Source organism: Myotis yumanensis, unplaced genomic scaffold (assembly GCF_028538775.1).
Source record: "Myotis yumanensis isolate MYYU_CA2020_CCGP unplaced genomic scaffold, mMyoYum1.0.hap1 SCAF_20, whole genome shotgun sequence".
Lineage (NCBI taxonomy): Eukaryota > Metazoa > Chordata > Mammalia > Chiroptera > Vespertilionidae > Myotis > Myotis yumanensis.
In genome coordinates this window covers 881,119-906,949 of record NW_027223771.1, presented here as the reverse complement: position 1 = coordinate 906,949, position 25,831 = coordinate 881,119, and the positions used below count along the sequence as shown (strand labels likewise).

General features: G+C 49.3%; 1 protein-coding gene and 1 pseudogene across 2 annotated transcripts in view; one reads left to right on the top strand and one right to left on the bottom strand.

The window, feature by feature from the left end:
* Positions 1-16,851, top strand: part of ALPK3 (alpha kinase 3) — a 52,326-nt gene extending 35,475 nt beyond the window's left edge. For both annotated transcript variants that reach the window (XM_070400351.1, XM_070400350.1), the window contains 9 exons: positions 1,615-3,694; positions 4,694-4,841; positions 5,219-5,346; positions 5,473-5,508; positions 9,070-9,350; positions 9,811-9,899; positions 10,628-10,848; positions 12,647-12,695; positions 13,298-16,851. In XM_070400351.1, coding sequence (XP_070256452.1) covers positions 1,615-3,694; positions 4,694-4,841; positions 5,219-5,346; positions 5,473-5,508; positions 9,070-9,350; positions 9,811-9,899; positions 10,628-10,848; positions 12,647-12,695; positions 13,298-13,643 — 3,378 coding nt within the window. In that variant the 3' untranslated portion in view covers positions 13,644-16,851. The remainder of the gene's footprint in view (positions 1-1,614; positions 3,695-4,693; positions 4,842-5,218; positions 5,347-5,472; positions 5,509-9,069; positions 9,351-9,810; positions 9,900-10,627; positions 10,849-12,646; positions 12,696-13,297) is intronic.
* On the bottom strand, positions 14,418-25,222 carry LOC138998548 (pantothenate kinase 3 pseudogene; annotated as a pseudogene).
* Positions 25,223-25,831: the final 609 nt, after the last annotated feature.

Below are 25,831 nucleotides of genomic sequence, written 5' to 3'. Positions count from 1 at the left end.
GGGTGTTTTTTGCTTTCAAATCTTTGGTTTGATTCTTGTGCTCCTCTGGTCTGCTATTGGGTATAATATTCTTTATTTCAGTCCGTGTATGCTTACTTTCTAATTTCTTTATCGTAGCATCGAGGGTCTCATTAGTTTTCGTGAGGCTCTGCACAAATTTATGGCAAGCCCTCAAAATTGCGATTCTTAGCTCCATATCCTCCATTTCTGTCATGTTTTTTTGTCTCCGCATCTTTTATGCTTTCTTGGTGCACCCCCTTGTGGTCTTTGTGCACAGTCTTGTTCTAGTTAAGCCTTAATTGTTGTAGTTAATACTAGAGGGATTTGACCACCAGGCCGACTGGCTGTGAGAATCAGCTGTGGGAAAACTTCTGTCCTCTGGGGAGGTGCTAATCTAGCCTTTGCCTGAGGCGATCCGGCAAATGGCTCTGCGCAGGGCTTGGGCGGGGCAGGCTCAACGGGGGGGGGGGGGGGGGGGGGGGGAGGGAGCAGCTATGGCTGCTCTCAGTCTGTCCCCAGGGGCTCCGCCTCTCTGTCCCAGCAACCGCTGCAAACCTTGGAGGGACCGTAGCCAGACAGTCCCGCTTCTCCCGTTTGAGTCTGGGTCCCTAGAGACTCGCCCGGATCTGTAGCCCAGAGTCTGAGACTCCCTCCTGATTGAAAACGACAACCGCGCCCTCAGCCACCAGCCCGCTTTGCGCGCGCACCACCGTACCTTTAAATTTTCCACACTGCGCCTCTTCTGAGCCTCGTAATGCTGTTGTTTTTCCTTCTAGTTGAAGAGTCTCTCCTCAGCCAGCCTTCCTGTGGTTCTGGTTGATGTCCGTTCCGTCTTTTAGTTGTATTTTTGAAGTGGTTGTTGGTGGCAGCAGTCTCCAGTGTTTACCTACGCCGCCATCTTCGATTCTCGAGTACTCTTGTTTGTTTTCTTGTTTACTTTGTTGGTTTTGATGACATCCAGGAGGAAAGAGGCAGATTGCTATCTTTTACTACTGTTTATGTTTAAATAATAAATCCTTTAATTAGAACTTAAATGGGTGGCATTATAGTATAACAGCAAAGAACATGGGATTTGGAGCTAGGCACACCTGGCTTCTAAACTAAACTCTGCCATTTACTATCTGATAACGGACAAATGAGACCATCAGTGTTTTCATATCGAAAAGATTTTCACAAAGCTATCTCATATTGTTGTGAAGAGTGAGGTGATATATAGCCTCACTTCACCCATAATAAGTCTATCCAGGGCAATGAGGGACAGAAGGAATGTTCAGAAGCCCTGGGGACAACTCCCCTCCAAAGGCCAAGGGCCGGTGGGATACACACGAGCAGGGTCTTTCAGGAAAGGCAGGATTTCTTCAGGGAGAGGGGAGAAGGGCAAGGCTGGACCTGGGTGCTGGGGATTCCCTGGTCTAGATTCTGGGATCGGGAGTTGGGGTGGGCAGCTTTGGCACTTTGTCACGTAGCCTTTGCCTCCCAACCCCTGTGGCCCCAGAAACCAGGTGGCAGGATTCCCGTCAAGGCAGTTTGGATAAGGTCACAGGAGGCTGGGATGCCTGATTGCAGATCCTGAGGCCATGAGTTAAGTTTTTGCTTTTGTCCATGTGTTCTCAGGTCCTGGAGTCGCAGGCGACCATGGTTCCTACTGTATCGGCCAGCAGCAGCACTGGTAGAGCCTCTGCTGGTGGCAGCACCCCCAGAAGTCAGAGCATCATTGAGCCCATGGATACAGAAACCCAGGAGAGTAGAACATACGCTGACTGGAGACATGGAGGCATGAAGAATACAGAGGTGGATGGGAAGATGCAGGTGGACGGGAGGACACAGGCAGACAGGAAGACACAGATCGACATTGTGACACAAGAAAGTGAGAGGACAGAGTCAGACAGGAGTTCCCAGAAGGATGTGGTAGCACAGGGAAGGACAGGGACACAGGTGGAAAGGACACAGGAAGACAGAAAGACACAGGCAGGTGCGAAGATACAGGAAGACAGGATACAGGAAGGTAGGGGGACACAGTCAGAGGGGAGTGTACCCACAGCCGTTAAAGTTCAGTCAGAGAAGAAGTCAGTGACCAACCTCAGCCCACAGTCCAGAGCCCCTGAACCCTCACCTTCAGAGGGTTCCAGTTCCCAGATTATTGCATGTTTTGAGCAGAGCCCAGAAAGGTCCTCTGTCCCAGAAAAACCTGGCTTCATGCTCAGATCTGGAGAGGCAGCAGAAACGGCCTCTGGTAACCAAGAGGAAACGGAGCTGGGTCCCCTGTCAGGGGGCCTCAGGCTCCCAGCACAGCTGCTTCCTGAGGGTAGCTTGGAGCAGACGGGAGGAGGGAGATGTTGGGGGCCGGAGTGGTCAGGCCCGGTCAAGGACAAGCCAGAGGATAGCTTGTTCCAGTGCCCTAAGGAGGAGCAGCCGGGGGAGGTGCTTTCTGTGGATCTGGGAGGCTGTCCTCCCACCGGCCTGAGCCCAGATGTGCCCACTCTGCCTTCTCCTGCTGGTACTGGCCTGACCAACAGCTCACCGCAGGGGCTGCCCAGCACCCCCACTTCTCAGCACATGAGTGCAGCTGCCTTCTTGCCCTCTGGGGACCAGGCCTTGCTGAGTTCTGCACCCTCAGTGCACCTGGGGCCTGGGACCCCCACCCAGAATCACCCACCAGAAACCATAGCAGCCAGCAATGAGGGAGCCTGCGCCAAGATGTCAGATGTGGAAGGGAGGCCCTCAGGCACCCAGAGCTGTGACCCTGGTCTCATAGATTCCCTGAAGAACTACTTGCTTCTCCTGCTAAAGCTATCCAGCACAGAGACGAGTAGGGGCACAAAGTCCCAGGAAGGAGCTGCCCCCAGGGGTTTGGCACCCTCACCCACGCTGGCCCCCACTCTGGGAGTGGCTGGTCTGAGTCCGCAGACATCACGGCGCATCCTGGAGCGTGTGGAAAACGACCATCTGGTGCAGAGTGCACAGACGCTACTGCTCAGCCCCTGTACCTCCCGCCGCATCACTGGCCTCCTGGACCGTGAGGTGCAGGCTGGCCAGCAGGCCCTGGCTGCTGCCCGGAGCCCTGGCTCCAGCCCCCTCACCGTGCCTGCCATCGTGGTAGGCGAGGAGGAGGACCCTGGTCTGACCTCAGAAGGATCCAGTAAGGGTGACAGAGAGGTTCCCCTTGCGAGGTCTGGCCTCCTGGGAACCTCTCAGGAGAGCAGTGCGGGGCGTCTGCTCGGGGAGGCAGGTGGGCAGGCAGCCTCTGGTCAGGGACCCCTCTCAGCAGAGAGCAGAGTCCAGGATCCCTCCCGAGAGGAGGAGATCCCACAGGAGGCGCCAGCAGGTCTCCCTGCAGCCACCCCTGAGGAACTGGCTCTGGGGGCCCGGAGGAAGAGGTTTCTCCCAAAGGCCAGAGCAGCAGGGGATGGGGAGGCAACCAAGTCTGAGGAGAGGGAGAGCCCCACGGTTTCCCCCCGGGGACCCAGAAAGGGCCTGTCACCTGGGTCCCCAGGGACTCTAGGGCGGGAGAAGCGCTCTCCTACCCAGGGCCGAAAAGCAGGCCTGCTGGAGGTGCCACAGGCAGAAGAGGAGCAGGCAGCAGGAGACCTGGGCTCCAGCCCCAAGCCCAGTGGGCTGGATGCAGAGCCGACCTTGGATGAAAGCAAGCAGGAAACCCCGGGCAAGCCGAGGAAAGCCAAGGACCTGCTCAAAGGTGAGCAGTGGTGGGGACTGGGGTGTGGCTCCACAGAGAGGGCTGCCCAGCAAAGGACATTGCTGCAGCTGCTGGGGTGGCGCATGCCTGCCAGGGACTTACAGAGACCTCCTAAAGATATTCTTGCGTCCTAATCCCACAGGCTTTGCAATCAGGAAGGCCTTCTTCTCCTCCTGGCTCTGCCACTTGGAGATGGTAATAGAAGCAACTTTGTAACATTGCAAGGGGTTAAATAAAATAGAAGAAATCAAGTACTCGGCACAGAGATTGACATCCACGGCATCCTACCTCTGTCATCGTCATCACCATAATCCCCTCTTTCCAGACTTGTCCCATGAGTATAGAGTGGTAGGAACGGGGTTCAAATGCAGGTTCCTAGAGTTAGGGGCCTGGAATGCAAATGGAAGTTCCTCTTTTGTTTGTCTTTAATTCTCAACCGAGGATATTTTTTCCCATTGCATTTTAGAGTGAGTGGAAGGGAGGGAGAGAGGGAGGAAGAGAGAGATAGAGAAGGAGAGGAAGGCAAACATCGATGTGAGAGAGACACATCGATTGGTTGCTTCCCATACGAACCCCAACTAGGGGCTGGAGAACCTGCAACTCGGGTATGTGCCCTTGACCGGGAATTGAACCCGCCAGCACTTTCTTTGGTGCACGGCTGACACTCTCTCTACTGAGCTACACCGGCCAGGGCCAGAAGTTTCTCTTTCAACTTCTATCTGTATCCTCAGCTGGAAGGCTCGCCCTGGCTTGTGAAAGGGGTTTTAGAGTGGGTTCTTTCTAGCTAGGATGTGTGTTTTTGGGGTCAGGGAAGATGCTTCAGAGATAGAGGTGGGGCGCAGCTGGGCCTTGTGAAGGAATGGGCTTGTGTGGAGACTTGAATCCTGTTTTCTCTCAGCCTGTTCCAGCAGGGACACCCAGGGAAGCAGGGGCAGGGCCAGAGAGGGCACAAGATGGAGGGGAGGAGCTCAGTCCTCTTCCCTGGTCCCCTGCTCCCAGCCCCACAGGTAATTCGAAAGATTCGAGTGGAGCAGTTTCCTGATGCCTCGGGCAGCCTGAAGCTCTGGTGCCAGTTTTTCAACATTCTTAGTGACTCAGTCTTGACATGGGCCAAGGATCTGCACCCAGTGGGCGAAGTGGGCAGGAGGTAAGCTGTCTGGAGGCTAGCTCCCCTGACTGGCTCCCTAATTACAGCAATCATAAAATCATAATGTTGGGCATTGTCCTCATTTAGGTCTGTCACTCAACTCTCACAGTAACTGTACGAAGGAGATTCTATCATTCTCATAGTAGAGAGGGGGAAAATAGAGGCTCAGAGGTATTGAGTCACTTGACCAAAGTCACACAACTAGTGAGTGTCAGGACTGCAAACCAGACCTGTGTGATCTTAACCACAGTACCTTGCTGCCTGCCCCAGTGCTCCCAGCAGCCTGAGAGCCGGGTCTGAGGAGCCCCAGGACCTCCTTCTGGCCCTGGCTGTGCCGTGGTGATGGCTCTCACAGGAAGGGTCTCCACTTTCTGCAGTGCAGGGGACGAGGGGCCGGCGGCCTTGGCCATCGTGCAGGCGTCCCCTGGGGACTGTGGCATGTACCGATGCACCATCCACAATGAGCACGGCTCGGCCTCTACTGACTTCTGCCTCAGCCCCGAGGGTGAGTTTGCCCCGGGTCTGCCTGGCCTTGCTCCTGTGGGAGGGCAGCAGTCATCTGCAGAGATGGTGCTCTCCCTGGGCAGACCAATCTGAGGACAGCTGCTTTCTCTTCTTTTTCTCCACACAGTGTTGTCAGGATTCATCTCCAGAGAAGAAGGTGAAGGTACGGAGCACCTTGGGGGAGGAGTGGGTGGCCTTTATCCCTGCCCTGCCATCTGTAGGGGGACCTTCTCCAAGGACTTGCAACCTGTTCCAAATGTCATGTTTGCCTTCACAGACAGCTACTCTTTGCCTCCTAGTTCAGGAGATGCTTGAGGAGGAGGAGGATAGAGGAGGACAGCTATTTCAGAAGATGGAGGCAGAGGTGGCTAAGGGGACCCATTCCACAAGGAGTTAATTCAGCTTTGTGCCCTTTGCCTTTGTCAGAGTGCTTGACGAAGGGCAGGACAGGCCTCCAGGGCACATCTTACCCTGCCCAGCACCCTTCCCAGGATTTCTCACTGTGGTCTGTTCATTAGATTCACACAGGAACCTGGTGAAAATGCACTTTCTTAGGTCCCACTGCAGATCTCCTTAATCACTGTTTCTGGGGAAGGACCTAGGAAAATTGCATTTCTAGTAGGCGCCCTGGTGACTGTGATGTACCCCAACATTTGATAAGCATTTTAAAGGTCCAAACATGAGAGGAAGAGTCTGTGTTGCTCCTGCAAGAGACATACTAAGGATTAGACTGTGAAAGTTGCTGGTGATGGAAAGATTCCTAGAGCTTCATTGGCCAATTAAAACATTAATTCCTTCATTCATTCACTCATTTAATCACTCATTGATTCAACCAGTGGCTTCTGTTCAGTTATAAAATAAAAAAATAATATCAAATCTAACCTCATACCTAAAAACTCAGTACAGGCATACCTTCCTTTATTGTGCTCCAAAGATGTTGCATTTTTTACAAATTGAAGGCAAGACCCTCTACCAGCAAAAATATTATATTCCCTTTATTGCAATACTTGTTTTATCGCAGTGGTCTAGAGTCAAACGTGCAGTATCTCTGAGGTATGCCTGTAGTAATTCTTTAATATCATCAAATATACAATCCTATTTTCCTGGTTGTCTCACAAGTTTTGGTTTATTTGAATTAGAAACCACTCATTGTGTTGAGCTGACATATCTCATAAGTCTGTTAGATATGTAAGTTCTTTCATCCTCAATTTTTTTCTCTCCTTACTATTTATTTATTTATTTGTTTAAATATTTTTATTGATTCCAGAGAGGAAGGGAGAGAGAGATACAGCAATGGTGAGAGAGAATCATTGATTGGCTGCCTCCTGCACTCCCCTCACTGGAGATTGAGCTCGAAACCCAGGTGATATGCCCTGACCAGGAATCAAACTGTGACCCCCTGGTTCATAGGTTGAAGCTCAACCACTGAGCCACACCAGCCGGGCCCTCTTTGTTATTTATTTGTTGAAGCCATGTGCTGTGTAGAATTCTTACACTCTAGATTTTGTTGGTTATAAAATCATTGAACATGTTGCTCCATCCATGTGCTTCTCTAAAAGATCGAGAGGCTTGGTCAGAATCACGTATAATTGTTTTGGCAAGGCCACTTCACACGTGTGCAGTGTGTTTTCTTTTGCATCTTATCTGGACTCACATAACAACTGATTGTTTTACTTTTAGTAACGTTAAGATTGATTACTGGGTCCATTCAGGTGTTTTCTGCGTGATCCATCCCCTTTAAAAGTTAAAAAACTGTATCTGATACACCCATGTTGTTATCTAGGGGTTTTAATAGTCACTGATTATTGTCTAAATTCTTTACTTCATTAGAGTTTGCAACATGGAGTGTTTTAATTCTATCATTTCTTTTTCATTCATTAATTGTTTTTCTTCTGTAAAGGAGAAATGGTTATTTGGTTACCCTGAGTTGGTGCCCTGGCATCCTCCAAAGGTCACCAAAAAGACTTGTTTTGTGTTTGTTTGGTGCAAGGGGAGAGGGTTCAGTTATAATTGTGAACATAGGGATTTTTGATATATTTGATATGTTTAATACATTGCAGAAATTATTCATTTTTGTTGGTAAGATTGTCTAATTTTGGCGAGTGGAAGCCCCTTCAGAAGGTTGGTTCCTCTGTCCTTTTGACAGACCTTCAGTTGTTTTATTTAAAACACACACACACACACACACACACACATATACATATCCTATATAATAAAAAGGTAATATGCAAACTGACTCTAACAGCAGAATGACTGGGAATGACTGGTCACTATGACACACACTGACCACCAGAGGGCAGACGTTCAATGCAGGAAATGCCCCCTGGTGGTCAGTGCACTCCAACAGGGGGAGCTCTTCTCAGTCACCAGCAAGGCTGACGGCTGCTAGTACAGCGGCAGTGGTGGGAGCCTCTCCCGCCTCCTCAGCAGCACTAAGGATGTCAGACTGCAGCTTAGGCCTGCTCCCCGCTGGCAAGTGGACATCTCCCGAGGGCTCCTGGGCTGCCAGAGGGATGTCTGATTGCCAGCTTAGGCCCGATCCCCTGGGGAATGGGCCTAAGCCAGCAGGCGGTCATCCCCCAAGGGGTCCCAGATTGTGAGAGGGCACAGGCCAGGCTGAGGGACGCCCTCCACCCCGAGTGTACAAATATTTGTGATCAGGCCTCTAGTATATATATATGTATGTTAAGGGTGATCTTTTCCTTTTTTAAAAATATATTTTTATTGATTTCAGAGAGGAAGGGAGAGGGAGAGAGTGATAGAAACATCAATAATGAGAGAGAATCGATTGCCTGTCTCCTGCATGCCCCCTACTGGAGATTGAGCCCACAACGTGGGCATGTGCCCTGACCGGAATCGAACCATGACCTCTTGGTTCATAGGTCGATGCTCAACCACTGAGCCATGCTGGCCAGGCTCCAGTCATTTTCAATAGCTTCTTTCTTTTCTGGTCTGACAAGATGATTCAGGTCCATCCAGTAGATGTTCTGCCCTAGGCCTGGAATCAACCATTTCTTCAGGGAGCTCTGGTTCCTTTTAGTGGGAAATGGTATTTAGTGGTTACAATCTGAGCATGAGGGGGGTATCCTGCTACTGGATTGGTCCTGAAAACTTTTTGTTAGAGTCGAAGATGTTGCTTGAGATGGAATCAATTATTCATTTGATCAAAACACCTAATTCTAAAACAAAGTAATTCTGGTTTTTTGTATTGACTAGAGGCCTGATGCATGAAATTCATGCAAGAGTAGGCCTTTCTTTCCCCGGCTGCTGGCACCGGCTTCCCTCTGGCACCTGGGACCTGAGCTTCCCTCCAACCGCTGGCAGGCACCCAGGACCGGGCTTCCCTCGCAGCCCTGGCTTCGTCCAGAGGGTTGTCCAGAAGGATGTCCGGAAGGACATCTGGTCTAATTAGCATATCACGCTTTTATTATAGATTGCCACTTCCACAGAAAACCCCTGCCTTCCACACCACTAACCATGTTCTTACTATGTGATGGGCACTCTTGAGCACTTATACGACAGGCATGTATCAGATATAGTTTCTGCCCTCAGGAGCTCACAGTCTGGTAGGGGACCCATGGTGTACACCAAAGAGCAATAATGGACAGAGAGTGAGCACACCGGGTGGCGGGTGGGAGACCGTTCTAGCCTTTTCCTGCCCTATAGACCCCACATCTATGAGGCAGGAGCTTGTAGTTTCCATGTTTTTCCTGTTTCCCTTCAGTTGGAGAAGAGATTGAAATGACTCCCATGGTGTTTGCCAAGGGTCTGGCTGACTCCGGCTGCTGGGGGGACAAGCTCTTTGGGCGCCTGGTGAGCGAGGATCTACGAGGGGGTGGACATAGGTACAGCCTTCGGAAGGCCTCCCAGGCCAAGGTCATCTACGGGCTGGAGCCTATCTTTGAGTCGGGCCGCACGTGTGTCATCAAGGTGTCCAGCCCGCTGGTGTTTGGGCCCAGTAGTGAGACTTCCCTCCTGGGCAGAAACTACGATGTCACCATTCAGGTACTGTGTCCCATTCCCACAGCCGTCCTGCATTCTCTCCCCTCCTCCCTTTTCCCAGCCCGGGTCCTGTAGGAAAGCCCAGTACAGAGGCAGAAGCCATCTCAGCCTCAACCTGTGAGGGTCCTGGGATGATCTTTGAGAGCCTGAGGTGTAGCCTGAAGTTACATCTTTGGGGCCTTAGTTTTCAAACTAGATTTTTGCAGCAGAATCCTTTCCCACTGCCACCAGATACACTTACACAGAAGCCTTATATGAGAGATAAGAAGGGAGTGACTGTGTGGGTGGTCTGTGTTGTGCCCATTCAGCGGCCTCCTTGCTGTCCACAGTGTGGCCCTGGGGCACTGGCACTTATCGCAGGGCCCCCTGGCATCCTCTAGCAGATGGCCTTCCCACATGGAGCTGGGCATGAGAGGACAGGGAGCTTCCTTGCTGATCAGGATGTGTTCTCTGTAATCCACAGGGGTGCAAGATTCAGAACATGAGTCGGGAGTACTGCAAAATCTTTGCAGCTGAAGCCCGGGCTGCACCTGGCTTTGGGGAGGTGCCTGAGTAAGTGCACAAGGAGGGGGCGTGTAGTGATTTCACAGCTTCTCAGGGGCATCCTGAGTTATGACCACGTCCAGATGGGCCCACAACCAACTCTGTGCTCAGCTTGATGGTCCTACAAAATCTAGAAACAGAGACCCCAGGATTCACTGCCTGCTTTAGGAAAGCCTCTGCTCTTGTCTTCAGTCTCCTCTTAGCCACCCCAGTTCCCTATCCCATTGTCCAGTTCCTGCTAATTGCAAAATTTGAACATAGCAGGTTCTGGGCCTCTCTGAAGGTGGTAGGCACACTGGTCAGGATTCTTCTGTGGTAGCCGGCAGAGTCGTGTGGGTTTGTAGGAGTCGGCTCTAAAAGGTAATTATTTTCACTCGCCTACTCTTGAATATTGGGGTCTAGCTGACATTGAGCCACAGTCTGGTTGAATCTTCTCAGGAGGGGTTCCTTTCTGACACATGCTGGTCTCAGTTCCTCCCTTAAGCACAGAGTCCTCCTGTGTCCATAGCGTGGTCCAGTTCTACTCCCTCTGACCTCAGAGAATAGAGAGGACTCAGAAGTAAATGCCTTCATTTCCTTTCCTTAACTCAGGGCGGAGCTCCCCTCCCTTGTTGCCCTCCAGGCTCAGAGCTGGGACTTCTTTCTTGGAAGGGTCTTCCTTTTAGATCCAGTTGAGATGGAGGTGGGGGCTTTCTGCCACCCTACTTCCTGCTCACTGCAGGTGAAACTGTGTTTAGGATCATTCCACTGTATCTGATCTACCGGCCTGCAAACAATATCCCATATGCTACGCTGGAGGAGGACCTGGGCAAGCCCCTGGAGCCTTACTGTTCCCGGGAATGGGGCTGTGCTGCTGCACCAGCATCAGGCAGCTCGGAGGCCGTGCAGAAATGCCAGGCCTTCCAGCACTGGCTCTATCTGTGGACGAATGGCAGCTTCCTGGTCACAGATCTAGCAGGTATGAGGGTGTGAAGGTACATGGGCACGTGTGTGAGAGCAGGCCCAGGGTCAGAGGAGGGGGCTTGTGTACTAGTCTACAGCCCACTTTCTCACTTTCCTTTGCTGTTGGCAATAACCTGGCGAAGTAAATCAGACAGGCACCATTTTGTATGCAAGCTTAATACATACCAGGGCCTCCTGTAGCCCCGTCTGTAATCACGGTTGTATTTAAAGGCATGCACTCCAGGCTCCACTTAAAATTTTAAAAGAATTTGTTTAAAAAAAGTTACATGGGCTCTAATTCAAAACCCACAACCATTTTTTCAAAATCTCCCTTCCTCCCTTCCCTGCAGCTTTGCTCTGAACTTTCACTCTCCATACTACCCAAACTCGCTTCCACCCCAGCAGCGGAGCTTTACTGTCCCCTGCCTCCCTTTCCTCCTCCTCCATCCTCTTTAGCTTTCTTTTAATGTAACCAACATAATCTATCTGGCTTCTTCCTGTTTCTCCCATTACTCAGATTCTTCCCCAGCAAAAGAAGGCCAGCAAGCATGAATCCTCCCTCCTTCTCTGACCATCCTCTCCAGGCCTACTCTCTTTACACAACTGGGCAGGAAAGAGGAAAAGATAAAACTCTTTCTACAGTGGTTAGAGAGGAATGCTGGGAATATCACACATTGTTACATATAGCCCCTGGTGTAAATAAGTGAGGAAACCAAAGGCCAGAGAGAAAACTGGCTCAAATGTGCCTTTCAGTAAGGTTAAACTGTATAATAAATACCATTTTTATAACTCCATATATTTAGGGGTGGGGAGGCTAGTAGCACATTTAGCCATTGTCATTCACTGTATTTGTAAACTCTGAATTGATCCTTCCTTCCATCCATCCATCCATTTAACTTTACCAAGTATTGGAAAGGTAAAAGGTGAATTAGGAATGGTCATTGTCCTTAAGAAGCTGTGATCAGTATACGATTTCTATAATGAGTAACATCATGTAGTAGAAAGACTTAAGAGTTAAAGAAATTAGATTTAAGTCTAGACCTCATTGTTTTCTAGCTGGGTCTATGTTTTACAGAGAAGAAAACTGAAGCTCAGACAAGTTTGGTCATTTAATCTCTCTGAGCTGCAGTTTCCTTTCTCTCGGAATAATAATATTGTCCCTGTTAATTTGTTACAATTAACTGAGACCATCTTTGTGAAAGCCTTCTGCAAAATAAAATTCTGTGCAGGTGTAAGGGAGCATCATTATTATAATACAAAATGGAATGTGGTAAATGCTGAGACATCACAGAATTAATATTTATTGCATAACTACTGTGTTTCAGACACTAAATTGGAGTCCTACATGTTCTGATTTCCTCAATACCTCATCTACATGGAGATAGTGAGTGACTTGGCAAGTTCAAACAGCTCAAGTGACAGAGCTGAAATGTAAATCCAGGTCCATCTTGACTCTCAAGCCCACATTTATGCTGCCTATGGTACTCAGCCTTAGTGAGGGGCAGGTTTCAAGAAGAATACTATCAGACTGTTTGAAAATGCTCAGTTACGGAATGAATGAATGAATGAATGAATGAGACTTTGCTTGAGTCACTTAACTCTGAGCCTAGCTCCTCACCTGTAAAAACGGGAATGTTATTATTACTACTAATACAGAAATACACCACGCTGCCTGTGAGATAGGCCTGTGGTGATGACCCACTGACAGGATACCTTAAGATGTGCCCTGAAACCTGGCAAATTTCCATCTTGGAGACACGGGGGCCTAGAAACAGCCCTGGCTGCCAGAACTCAGCTTCCAACTTTCTTTCCAGGGGTTGACTGGAAGATGACTGATGTGCAGATTGCCACCAAGCTGCGAGGGTGAGTACTTCTCAAGGACAGAAGCCTCTGAGAGTCTTCTTAGGGTCTAACATGTCAAAGTTCTCCTGGTTCCTCATCCCTGAGGTGCTAGACCTATGGTCACATGGTCCTAGTTGCACCCCTGGCCATGTAGTAACACCCCAGGGGTTGCCAATCCCCACATGCTGTGCCCCTGCCCCAGACCAGGACCAGCAGCTCCTGACGCCCACACACAGGGTCACCTACAATTCTGGGCTCTGACTGTACCTGCTCCTCTTCCTTCTCACTCGAGAAAGCTCATCACGACACAGATGAGCAAGGGCCCGTGAGCAGAGTGATGCCCTAGAGACTGCTCTAATTTATATTAAAAAGGCAGATCGTCTTCACAACAGTTAGTGTCCCACATGATGAATTCCATGTGCCAGGGCATAATGAGACCTCAGTTTAGAATTGAGGTTTTAGATCTGCCACCTGAGGTAGTACCAGGTAGACTCGCCAGTACTGACTGGTAGGGTATATGTACCTTGGCCACAACACCCTGGCCATGGCCATCCCAAAGCCAGCCCCTCAAGGACCCTCAGTCTGGGTGGGTCTCCCACTCAGCTCTTACTGTTTGGCTTCAGATACCAAGGCCTCAAGGAGAGCTGTTTCCCTGCCCTGCTGGACCAGTTTGCTTCCTCCCACAAGTGCAACACCTTCTGTGAGATGCTGGGGCTGAAACCTCTCAAAGGCCCTGAGGCTGCCCACTCCCAAACCAAGGCCAAAGGCTCCAAGAGTCCATCTGCTGGCAGGAAGGGCCCTCAACTGAGTCCTCAGCCCCAGAAGAAAGGCCTCCCCAGTCCCCAGGGCTCCCGGAAGAGCACCCCAAGCTCCAAAGCCACTCCTCAGGCCTCAGGAGCAGTCGCCACTCAGTTATTGGGACAGCCTCCCAGCCAAGAGGGGGGCTCCAAGGCCCAGGGCACGCGGTAGCCCCTACAGGAGGCTGGGGGCCTCCACCCAGCAGCAGACCAACAAGGAAGCAGCTTGAACCGATGGAGACGTTCCCAATACAGACAAACCGGAGAAGGTGTACCGAGCAGGCACCACGTGGGGCCTCTGCGCAGCCTCTCCTCAGTCAGCTCCGCATCAGATGGCTTTGGTGCACGGCACACAGCCCAGTGGCCTCTCCTGGTGCAATGTCACCAGGACTCCCAGGCCTCACCTCCAAGTTTCCCAAGGGCTGAGGCCCTCCTTGAAGTTTACACTGGCCACTGCTGGAGGCTCCCTGAGTCCTCTGCATGAGTTCTGCACCCTGACCCCTTGCCCCAGCCAGACCCTGCCATGCAGGCCAGCACTTACCCTCCTCCCTTTGCTCGACCCTGATCTCTCCCTGACCTCAGGGCTCTAGGCTTCCTCTGCCGTGTGACTCTCAGGGTGTCTTCTCTTTCAGACTACTTTGCCTCATTCATCCCAGCTTACCCTGCAACTAACCTGTCCCTGTGCCCATTTGGGCCTCTTCAGTCCTATGCGGTGGTCTTTGGTGGCACGTGCTCTTGCTTTCTTCCCCCTTCACTCAGGCACTCACTTGCCTGCTTCCCGTGCTTTCTTGCACCCCATCCACCATCCCTGGCTTTGAGCGCAGTTGCAGCCTGCTGCCTGCCCTGCACTGACTCTGCTTGTCCCCTTGCCTGATGGCTTTTCTAGCCTGACCTACCCCCCTACCCACCAGGACCGTGGTAATGAGCAGACCCTCTGGCCTCTGGTCTACCCCATCCACTCCTCCCCTACTTTTCCCAGGCCCTCTGCCTGTGAGGTGAGAACTGGTACAGGGGCTGTGTCAGCAGCTGTGGCCAGAGGGAAAGTGTGGACTTTGTCGGCCTTGTGCTCCATATTGAAGGAGATGAAGGTGAATTTCACCTCCTCCTGGCTGGGGATGGAGAGCCGGGACTCTTCTCCACGGGGAAATGGCATGGGGGTTTTAGGAAGGATATAAACCATCTACCTGCTGTGAGGACTGTCTCTATGCCTGGGACTTAGGACCCCTACCCCCAACCATTAGCTCTTGATTCTGAAGCTCCAGCTCCGGGACCTCATATATGGGCTCCCAAGGAATTGCTGTGCTCAGCCCAGCACCCCGTGTCCTTCCTGAGAGCCCAACCTGGAAGCCCCCGATGGGGTGGGTCTGGAGCTAGCCTGCTCCCCTTGGAATGCAATAAAGGCAGCAACTGTGTTTCCTGCTCTCCCTCATCTCGTGTGGTTGTAGGTATATGGACTCAGGGCCCCCTCTCCCCAGGCAGGTTCTCCCTGGGCCGACTGGAAAAATGGATCCATGTTTTGGCTCTTGGATTGACATTTAGTCTCAGCCTTCTGTGGCCACAGCTAGACAGTCCATGCTGCTTATACAAGTGGGCTGATGGCTTGTGCTCCTTAGCAGGGTGTCTATGAATTTGAGGGCAGATTGGAATTGCTCCTTCATTTGGGAGAGGAACACAAAGAAGGAACCCGAGAGGGTAAAGCAGAGCTGGGGACTCTGGGGAAACGCCACTGTTGCTGGCTTCTTCCACTGCAGCCAAACCAGCTCCGGCGCCAGCCAGCGTCTGCCTCCCAGCCACTCTGACCACTTCCTGCCTCCCAAGCAGCAGAAGGCTTCTCATTCCCAGCCCATCCCCAACCCATTCCCTTCCCTCTGTGGTTTGGGATTTTCCTTGCCTGATGTTTGCCCTCTCCGTGCTGACATTTCTGACTTCTCTATCTCCTCCTATGACTTTCCCCACTTTTCCCTCTTGCCCCATTGTGCCCCAACTCTCCCACCTGCCTATCCCCGTTGGTCTGGTGAACTAGAGCTGGAATATTTTCCATTCATTTATGTATCCACTCATTCAGCAGACATATAGTGAGCACCTCCCTACTTTATGCCAGACTCTGAACTGACAGTTGTTGGGGATCAAAGACGCATGATGTAGTCTCAAAAGAGACCCTTTCCATTAGGTTTCTTGGATTTTTGAGCAACAGAAATGGACTTGGATCAACTTAAAGAAAAAAAGGTTCATGAGAAGAGTGTTGGGGTAGCTCACAGAGGAATAGCTGGACAGTTAGCCTTGAGAAACAGGGAGCCAGATAGCTCCAGAGCTTGCCTCCCAGGAGCTACTGCTGTTGTCAGGTGGACACCATCCAGCCATTGGTCCCAGTGGGTCTCCCTCCAAGGTTCACATTCCTGGCACGGGGCTCATGGAATGGGAGGAGGGCAGTTTCCAGAGGGTGGGGATTCTCACCAGAAGAATGGTGGAGAGTGGGAGGGTAGAAAAGGCTTGGTGGGCGACGACAAATGATACCCCAACACACACACACACTGTTCTTCCCATCTGATGTATAACGATTCTTCCACATATAACCAAACGCAAATTTCTCCCTGCTTAGGGAGACCATTCAGGGTCACATCCGATGACTGAATCCACGGGTAATGACTAAGTTACCATTCTCCAAAGTCCAGTGTCACTAGTAATACTCCACCCTCTTTGATCACAATCCCATTTTGAAATCTTGCAACCTGTGGATTAACTGGTAAAATTAACCATTTTCAACCAAAATAATATAACCTAGCAAGAAAGTAAGTATGGGTAAAGGCTACCATCCATTTCTCTGCCAGGTCGTGGGAACCTGTGTTTGTGACGGGATTTTTGCCTGTCGGAGTGTCCTAGGTCTTCAGTTCTGAAATCCAGCTCCTTAGTGGTCCTGCGGGGTCGCAGGCATTAACCACTGGATATGGCAGTACTAGGAACGCTCTAGGAATCCCCATGACCATCTGTGCCCCTTTCCCGTAGCAGCAAGCATACTTTTCCTTAATAGAGTTAATCATACTAGCTACTCCCACAACCTTTTGTGTGCTGCTCAGAGGTATAGGAGTCCGAAGTGGCCAGGTAGAATCCTTACTATGACTTTTTGAGGAGATGTTTCCTTGGGGACTAAAACCTCTACACCAGCCTGGTCCCAAACCTCACGTCTGAAAAAAGTATTGAGATTAGTGATAATAGACCCTCTCCTCTCAGCTTCCTAGCCTGTAGGAGAAATAGCATCATGAATTGGCTGCCAGTTCAGAGCTTATGCTATAAGCTGCAGGCCTGACCCAATCTTGCAAGGTATTGTTTCTCAGCTGGAGCTATAGCTGAGTTTTCAATAAACCATTTCATTATGCTGTCAAGCCAACTGCTTCTGGACTATGGGGATCAACCCATTACTTTAGTTGTGTTGCAAAGTGCATTCTCTGGTGATGTTTACAGCATTTCATAATTCCCTGGATATCGGTGGTAGAGGAGGTGATGGGTAAGGAAAACAAATCTAAACCCAGGAGGGTCCATAACAGGCAAAACAAATTCTTGTCCTCTTAAAGCCATGGGTGTAGACTGAGGGGAGCTCAGCAGTGGGGCAGGAGGAGGCATTGTGGGAGATGGAGTGAGCAATCCACATACATGGCTGTCCAGTGCCTTCAGAGACCTATTCTGGAGTGCCCACCCTATGATGGGGTGCTGCTGGCCATGCCTCACTTGTCTGGGTGGATCAAATGACCCCAGTGCACAGGGGTAGCTTAGCCACCTGGATGCTATAGCCAAGCATTTAGGCTTTCTCAGAGGCAAGCCAGAGGGCCATGTCTCAGAAAGGTGATCATTTTTTGTCCAGCGCATCACTTGGTTCCAAACCCTGGGTTCCCCTGCTGTATTTTTCTAGTCAGTACTTGCCACAAGCTTCATAGAGTATTCTGCTCCGTCTCAGGCTGTAAATGGCTCCCCAGAATGCTTCAGACAGACAGACGCCTCATACATCATGGAATCTGCCACTGGTGGCAGAACCCTTTCTACTAAAGGCTTTCCCAGCTGGAGAGCCTTCATTTGCTCTAGGCCCAACTCAAAGCTGGTAGCCTTTCTAGGTCAGTCAGTAAGCAGGTTGGAGCAAGATGCCCCAGAGTGACTTTTTTTTTTTTTTTTTACTAGAATTGGGTCTTAATGGTAAGGTATTCAAAGTACAATAATTTGTTCCACATATGGAAGAATATTCTGACCTCAACCCCTTGGCCCCCAGGAACTTATCAGGGTGTTAGGCTTTTGCACTTTAATCTGGTTTATCTCCCACCTCTGACTCACAAATGCCTTACCAAGGCTTCTAGGGAAACTGGAGATGCTATCAGTGTGATGGAACTTAGTGGTGATGAGGTCAAGGTCCCTGTGAGCCAGGTGGTGGCACAGTGCTAGACAGATAAGACATTCTATATGTCGAAGCCCGGACAGCAACAGAGTACTGCTTCCCTGCCAGATGAAGATGGCATGCTTCTGATGTTCTCTGTTCATCAAAATAGAGGGGAAAAAATGAGTTCACTAGATCAGAGGATTTGTACCGAATGCCAGGAGCCGGATGAATTTGCTTTAGCAAGAAGACCACTCTGAAGCAGCACCTGCAATTGGAGTCATCACTTTGGGAAGTTTACAGCAGACAAAGACCTCCTGGTGTCTTGCACTGGCCAAGCTGAACTGTGGTAGGAATCACTGTGACTTCACTCTCAAGACTTTGGTAGTAACACTACTGTTTACAGTTGCCCCAGGAATATGGTATTACTTTTGATTTACCATTTTGCTAGAGAGGGCAAATTCTAATGGCTTGCACTTGTCCTACTATAGTCACTCCTACCCCACAAACCAGAGAGCCATTGTGAGGTTTATACCTATAATATATCCATTTCAACTATACACTCAACCCCTGGTTGGCTTTGGGATTTCACTATAGCATAAAATTTGATCTGTGAATGACCTTCATTGATTGGCAGACCGCATGCTTTTCCATTGTTCCCAGAAACAATGGAAAAGCTTGGAGCCAGTGTCCTACAGTGTCCTCTCCCCAGGTTTGGGTGTTTACCCTCTCCTTCTATAGTCCCCAGACAAAGGCCCAAACAGATCCCTCTGGGAAGGCTGCAAAGAAGGGTTACAGTATTTCCTAAGTGCTAAAGTAAGGTTCTTCTTCAAAGATAATTGACTTCCTCTCCATTGAAGGTCTGGAAATTAAGAGATTTTGACTCTACTTTGGCATCTTGAGAAAGACCTGTTTTTCCACCCAGAAGTCTTCAGTCATAGCAATAACTAGGGACTATCTTAGGGGTTGTCTGGTCTTTTTCATTCCCAGGACCAGTGATTGATTAGCCACAGCTAGAGGTCTGGTTTTCATGCCTGTGTGCCTTACGATGACTCCCTACTTTGTTCCTTCCCCCTGTCTCTGCTGCTGAGACCAGGAGCTCATTTTCACAGCAGCTCCCAGGCCTGGAGAGGAAAGCCAGCAGAGCCTCGCCAGTTAATTTCTCGTGGCAAGGAGCGAGACCCGCGGGTCCTGCCAGAGGATAGTGAGAGGGTGGATGGACTGGATGCATGCCAAGGACCCAATAAAGCATTCTTGTCTCCTGAAATCTGTGAGTTCCTGCCGTTTTTGGATTTTTGGTCTTTTCACTTAATTTTGCATAGTCAACATTTGGTTCAGATTTGTATTATTTAACAACCCCCACTACCCCCAAAAACCTGGTAAGCAATGTACCTGACTGACGGAGCTTCTACTTTGAATGCAGAATCTCTGGTGAGTGAACATATAAACAAATATAAAATATAACCTGCACCAAAATTATGTTCTGCTACCTTGGTCAAATAGCCTTAAAGGAGTTCCCATAAAGTTTTCCTTTATTTTCTGACAATGTATCTAGTTCATACAGTTTCTTCTGGGTATAACTCTTCTTTTCCTGCTCTAATTCTGCCTCACATCCCCTGGGCTATGTTGAGTGTGGATTCTGATTACTAGCAGATCAACAGTGTAGCGTGGGGCAGGGTCCAGGTCTCCATTTTGCAACTCATGCTGTAGGTACCCCTGAGCTGATCAAATTCAGAGAGGCTGTCTCATTGATGACTAACTTACAAGAAAATGGAAATTGTACACCCAAAACCCACCACCTTGCTAATTTTTAATGAGAAATTTTAACCAGCCAGGAAGCTGACACTAGTGTTTACCTGACAAGTACATTCTTCCCTTTTTCTTCTGAGAGGGAAAGTTTAAGGGAAGCCGCATTATGAGAAAGTTGTTTGATGAGCATAGAACAAATTAGACAAACCTCAGTTCAAATCCAGTTTTACTAGCCATGTGAACTTAAACTTGTTGCTTAACCTCTCTGAACTGAGAATGCCTCTTTTATATTTTATTTATTTTTTAAAATAATTCTTTATTGAAAATATTAAGTATGTCCCCCTTTTCCCCCCACTGTCCCCCTCCAGCCCTTCCTACCCCCCACCCCAGGCCTTCACCACCCCATTGTCTGTGGCCATGGGCCATGGAGATGCCTCTTTTAAAAAAAACATATATTTTTAAAAATTGATTTCGGAGAGAAGAAGGGAGAGGGGGAGATAGAAACATCAATGATGAGAGAGAATTATTGATTGGCTGCCTCCTGCATGTCCCCTACTGGGCATCGAGTTCACAATCCAGGCATGTGACCTGACCAGGAATCGAACCATGACCTCCTGGTTCATGGGTCGATGCTCAACCTCTGAGCCAGGCCCTCATTTAAAAAATATCTTTTCACTAATATAGATCTATTATATGTGATTAGTATATGTCCTGGGTACATAATAGTGAACAAAACAGACATATACTCCTCCTTCATGGAGCTTACAGTCTAGGTGAAACAAACACACCAATACTTGTAAAATGGCAAATATAGTATTAAGTGCTACAAAGAGGGAAAATGGGAGGGAATACCAGCAGGGGATTGGACCTACATTAGACTGGGCTCTTAGAAGCTAGTGTAAGGGTGTGATACTTGACCTGAGATCTGAAGGACGTTGATCAGAGGATAGAGGAAACCACCTGTGCAATAGTACAGGACAGAATGGAAGCTTGGGTGGATAGTGTGGTAAACAAGAGGACTGTGGTATTGCACTGGGAGGTTCAGTCAGAGAGGGGCGGGGCCAGGCTCAATTTGCATTGAGCCCTAAGAGCAGGGATGTATCAGTTAGGATCAGCTACAAGTGGAAATAATAGAGAAGCCCTCAAGTGACAGTAGTCTTAAGCAAGAGAAAGCTGTTTCTTCTGTAGAAAGAATTCTGTAGGCAGCAGGAGAACTGGACGTGATCCATCTAAAGTGGGCATGGCAGTTGTAGAATGTCTTTGGAACCAAGGCTCCTCTCTGCTCTCTCCCGTCAACTCAAGCAACAGAAATGATTGATCCCAAGTACAACATCTTGAGTAGAACTAAAATAATGATACAGTTGTCAAACATCAGACAACTAAATTTTTGTTTGTATAGAGTCAACAGATAATGTCTATAGAAAAATAAAAAATAGTATCTATATTTATGTATCAGTTATCTATTTGTCCATCCTTCCATATACCCTATCATCTATTCATCTATCTATCTAACTATCTATCTATCTATTATCTATCTGTCTGTCTATCTATCTGACTGTCTATCTATCTATCTTTCATCTATGTATTTAAAGAGGTTACTACCAGAAGTGAAAAACAAGAACAGCTTGTTCGTAGTTGTCTGGGGTGGGGGTTGGGGAGATGGGACTGGTCTCCGGCTTTCTCAGCTCTGGTCCTCCTGAGACTGCCCAGTGGTGAGCTTCCATTGCCGGTCACTCATTTGGATTTTACTTGAAACAGAAAGGCCTCCAGAAAGACCCACCTCCTTCGGCTTCAGAAACTCCTATCAGAGATTGGATTGTATCCTATTCAACTGGCAAATTTGAGCTTCATTGTTAAGTTGCAAAGGCAAATACAAGATTGATGGAACTCAGCTAGACAGGAGTGTCTGTCATCAGGAGGCGGTGGTTATATGAATGGAGCTTGCCTGGGTAGGGGGCACCCAAAGGTCCTGGAACCCAGGAGGCGCCGTCCTCTGTCTTCAGATCTGATGTGGTTCAGAGGTGGCTCTTTCCTGTTATTTCCAAAGGGCTTCAAGGAGCAGCTACCAGACACTCAGCCTCAGGGGACACACCACACACGAGGATGACCCTGGCACTTGCAGCACATACCTGGATGGTAGAGTTATAACAGGACATGATTATATGGATTCCTGGCCTGAGGTAATGGTCTAGTCAATTCCTTTGGCCACTTTCTTAAAAAATTGATTTCAGAGAGAAAGGGAAAAGGAGAAAGAGAGAAACATCAATGATGAGAGAGAATCATGGATCAGCTGCCTCCTGCATGCCCCCTACTGGGGATTGAGCCACAACCCCAGGCATGTGCCCTTGACCAGAATTGAACCTGGGACCCTTCAGTCCACAGACCAATGCTCTATCCACTGAGCCAAAACAGTTAGGGCTGGCCACTGGTTTTTGATTATTTGAGTAGCACATCCAGGCCCAATATGGGACATGTCCCTGTGGATTAAAACTGACATTTCTTTTTTTTCCTCTTTGTATGTGTGAGAAAGCTCAACAATTAGAGGCTGTTTTGCATTTAAGGATTTAACACTGGCTATATACAGAAGGGACAGCATTTCAGTTAGAAATATTTCACCTGTTACCAAGTTCTCACTGTTAATATGGCAACATTTAGCATCTTACTATTTTGACATTTAAAAATCAGCAGGCATAATCCTACTCTTTTATCCTTTAGTTCCCAGTGACAAATAATGCAGTGATAAGGCCTGTGGTTTTCAGTTCCTCTTGAATGACATTTATTAGCAGAGAGAAACCTGATGCTTTAGCTGAAATTTGGCAGCCCAAGAAGTACACCAACTGCTCCACAGCACCCCATGCGCTAGGAACAATGCTTTCAGTTGACCTTCTGACCAGTAATCCAGTGGATATGCCAAAAGTTTCATTGAGAGAGTGTTGGCTCATAAAAAGTTTCCCACAGTGACAGCTCTGTTTATTTGCCCAATGAACAGCACACATTCCGGCCACACAACAAATGTTACTGGTGATAGTAACTAAAGTAGCTCTTGCTAGATCTTCTTTACTAACAGATCCTTGCTTCCCCTTATAAATCATATTGCCAATCATATTGCCAAAACCGGATGCTACAGCCCAGCCCAGCAGGCCAAATCTCCCACAGTCTCCTGCATATCTCAGCTTGTCAGCTGTCAGAATGGGTGCTGTCACCTTTGGATGCTATTTCACGAGCCACTTTAAAATGTTCACAGCCAGCCAATAAACCGCATAAGCCCAGAAAGGTACCCCCTCCAAGGCTTGTCCCAGTGCCTCGTTTATAGTTGTCTTCAGAAAGGACTGCTAAAACACTGAGTCCAAGCCAGTGTCCACGAAGGCATCTTTTGGCATCGCTCAGGTTCTGAGGCACTAGCACAGTAAGAGAACTCTGCTGCTATCTGTGTAGTGCCTGCTATATTATGTGTATAGCACTTCTGGCAGAATCTTTACACAGCAGGCCCTTTGCAAGACGGTCAAGTTCATCCAGTCTGTGCAGGCGTGAGCACCACCTCCTGTAGCACATTGCACCAGGTGTAATGTTGAGAAGTTTCCCCCTCCCATTTGGATAAAAGTAGACAGGTCCTGCCCTAACTGGTTTGGCTCAGTGGATAGAGGTCAGCCTGCAGACTGAAAGGTCCCAGGTTCGATTCCGGGCAAGGGCATGTACCTTGGTTGCAGGCACATCCCCAGTGGAGAGTGTGCAGGAGGCAGCTGATCGATGTTTCTCTCTCATCGATGTTTCTAACTATCCCTCTCCCTTCCTCTCTGTAAAAAATCAATAAAATGTATTTTAAAAAAAAGTAGACAGGTCTTGGTTTGGAAATCGATCAAGTGCAGGCTCCCTTCTGGGCAAAAAGTGTTAAATCCTTCAGTTCCAGGTGTACATCCCGAATACCAGTGGATCCACGTGCTACATTAGAAGTCCAATGTTTCAGGACACTTTCCAAGCTCGCAACTTCTTGTTCTTGCTCTACTGGGATATCAATAGGTTCAAAATATGAGAGCTTTACTAGAGTTGCCCCAGTGTCTGTGCAAAACCATGGGAAAGGGTTTTTTATTTTTGTTTGTGGCATCTTTGATCGTCATGGCAAGGCCTGAGGGGCAAGGGGCAGCCTGGGGTTGAGTGCACAGAGGGTGGTGGTACTCCAGGGGTAGCTGGGCCCTTTGAAGAGGAGGAGAGTGGGCCTAGGGTGGGGCAGTGGTGCCTGAGGTGAGGCTGGCTCAGGGGGTGGCCCTACAACCCCCAAAGTGGGAGCCAGGGCCAACCCAAGCTGGGGAAGGCTGCTTGCTGGCCTTCGCACCTGGCCCAGTAGGGGGGCCCTTCACCCCAGCAGTTGCCCCAAACGAAAGGCCCTAGTACCCCAGCCACCTCTGCATTCCCGACTGACCTTTCTGATCAAATTATACACCCGATTTCACATTAAGCCTCTTTGGTTCCACCAAACCTCCATGAGAATTCTCATGGTAACAAGGCCATGGACAAATGCAGGGTTCTCTCTCAGACTCCCCTGAGAGAGGCAGAGTATGGGAAGGAGACTGCTTTGGCCTGGCCCCTGCCTGGGGTAACCCCCAGCAGCCTGGGAGTGAGGGGTGCCAACAGAATGAATCAGTTTTCACCTGTAGCGGCAGCTGCTGGCGCCCTGCAGATGCCCTGTACCACGGGCACCCATCTCCCAGGTGCTATGTTAGTTAGGGCATCACTGCACCTTGTCTGAAGAATTGTCCTGAGTTGAATGGAAGCCACTTTACCTGGGAGGCAACGCCCCCTCCCAACCCCTTCCTTAGTCCTTGGCTCGCAACAGACTGGCCTGGCCTGGTCTCCGGGAGGGACTAACCTGTTGAAGAGTTTGTGTAGTGTTTGTGTTCCAGACTGAAGCTAAGCTCTTCCTAAGACGATGCTCTCGCTTCTTACCTCCACCCTATGCTACTTCCCTTCCTCCCTCGCTGCCCTTCAGAAATAATAGGAAAAAGCCACCTCTGAGCCACGTCAGATCCTGGGGTCACAGGACAGTGTCCGACGGGTTCTCAAGTAAATCACTTGGACAAAAATCCTCATCTCTGCTAAGGAATCTGCATAAGACGAATCAGGCACCCTGCTGTGTAGACTGTCACTGGGCAGAAATTTCACTGGGTCTCCTCTTTTATCAGGGCAAAATGGATGTTCTCGGACAAGTTGGAGTTGGACTTAGTATTCAGGTTATGTGGCTGGTTGCCCAGTAAATCAGCCCCTGCAGAATTTGTGCTGGGTCTTAGGAGGTCGTATCCATGATGTCATGGAGTCTGACCCGAGAACACAATTCATAGCCACCGGCTCTAAGGGTGGGCTCAGAATCCATCCTGCCTGCCAAGCAGCAGGTGAAGTGGAAACATGGGGTGGACACCTCAAGTGACAGTCACCTACAGTCTACCTCAGCCTGTTCATCTTCTCAATAGTTGCTCCATCTATGATGCTGGCTTCCCCATTACATACCTCCATGGAGGACAGGTGGGGGACATGGTGACCAGTGCCTAGCTCACTGATTATTAGGAGGGTTAATTGAGATACTGCAGGGAAAGTTCTTAGCACAGCCTGGCACATACCAAGCTCTCCGGCGTGAAGCTGTCAGCTGGTGCCATAGTTGTTACTGTCTCCTGGAACCACAGGCTCCATCTGAGGGCCCACTTGCACACTGCTCTTCTCCGGGCCAGGAGACCCCGGGGCTTGTCCCTTCGCTCAGATGAGGTGGCTAACCAGCATCTCTACTTCATCCCTGGAAGTGGTCTCATCCTGTGGGAAATAGCACTGCCTCCTGACCCACAAGCTGGCCAGTGTTTAGCTCCCGTGTTGGGTCATGTTCTCCACAAACTACCACTGTCATGGAGCTGAAGGGAATTGGATACAACCTTTGGAATAGTGACACTTGATTCTACAGGCATGGCGAAATGGAAAGGAGTGGTTCAATGGAAAGGAGTGGTTCAAAGGAAAGGAGTGGTTCAATGGAAAGGAGTGGTTCAGAATGAGCCATGGTGTATGGTTGTCATACACCAAGTGTTCCACACAGGAGGAACACTTGGCCCTAGCCTGAGGACAGGCAGAGATGAGGCCAGGCCTTTTGTCTTTGGCACAGTGTTACCAGTGGAATTCCCCCTGCTTGGAAGGAGCCAAGATATGCCTGGAAGGTTTCATTTTTCCTAACAATTTTGTTTACTTTGTGATGCCTCCCTTGTCAGCCCTTCCCTATGGAC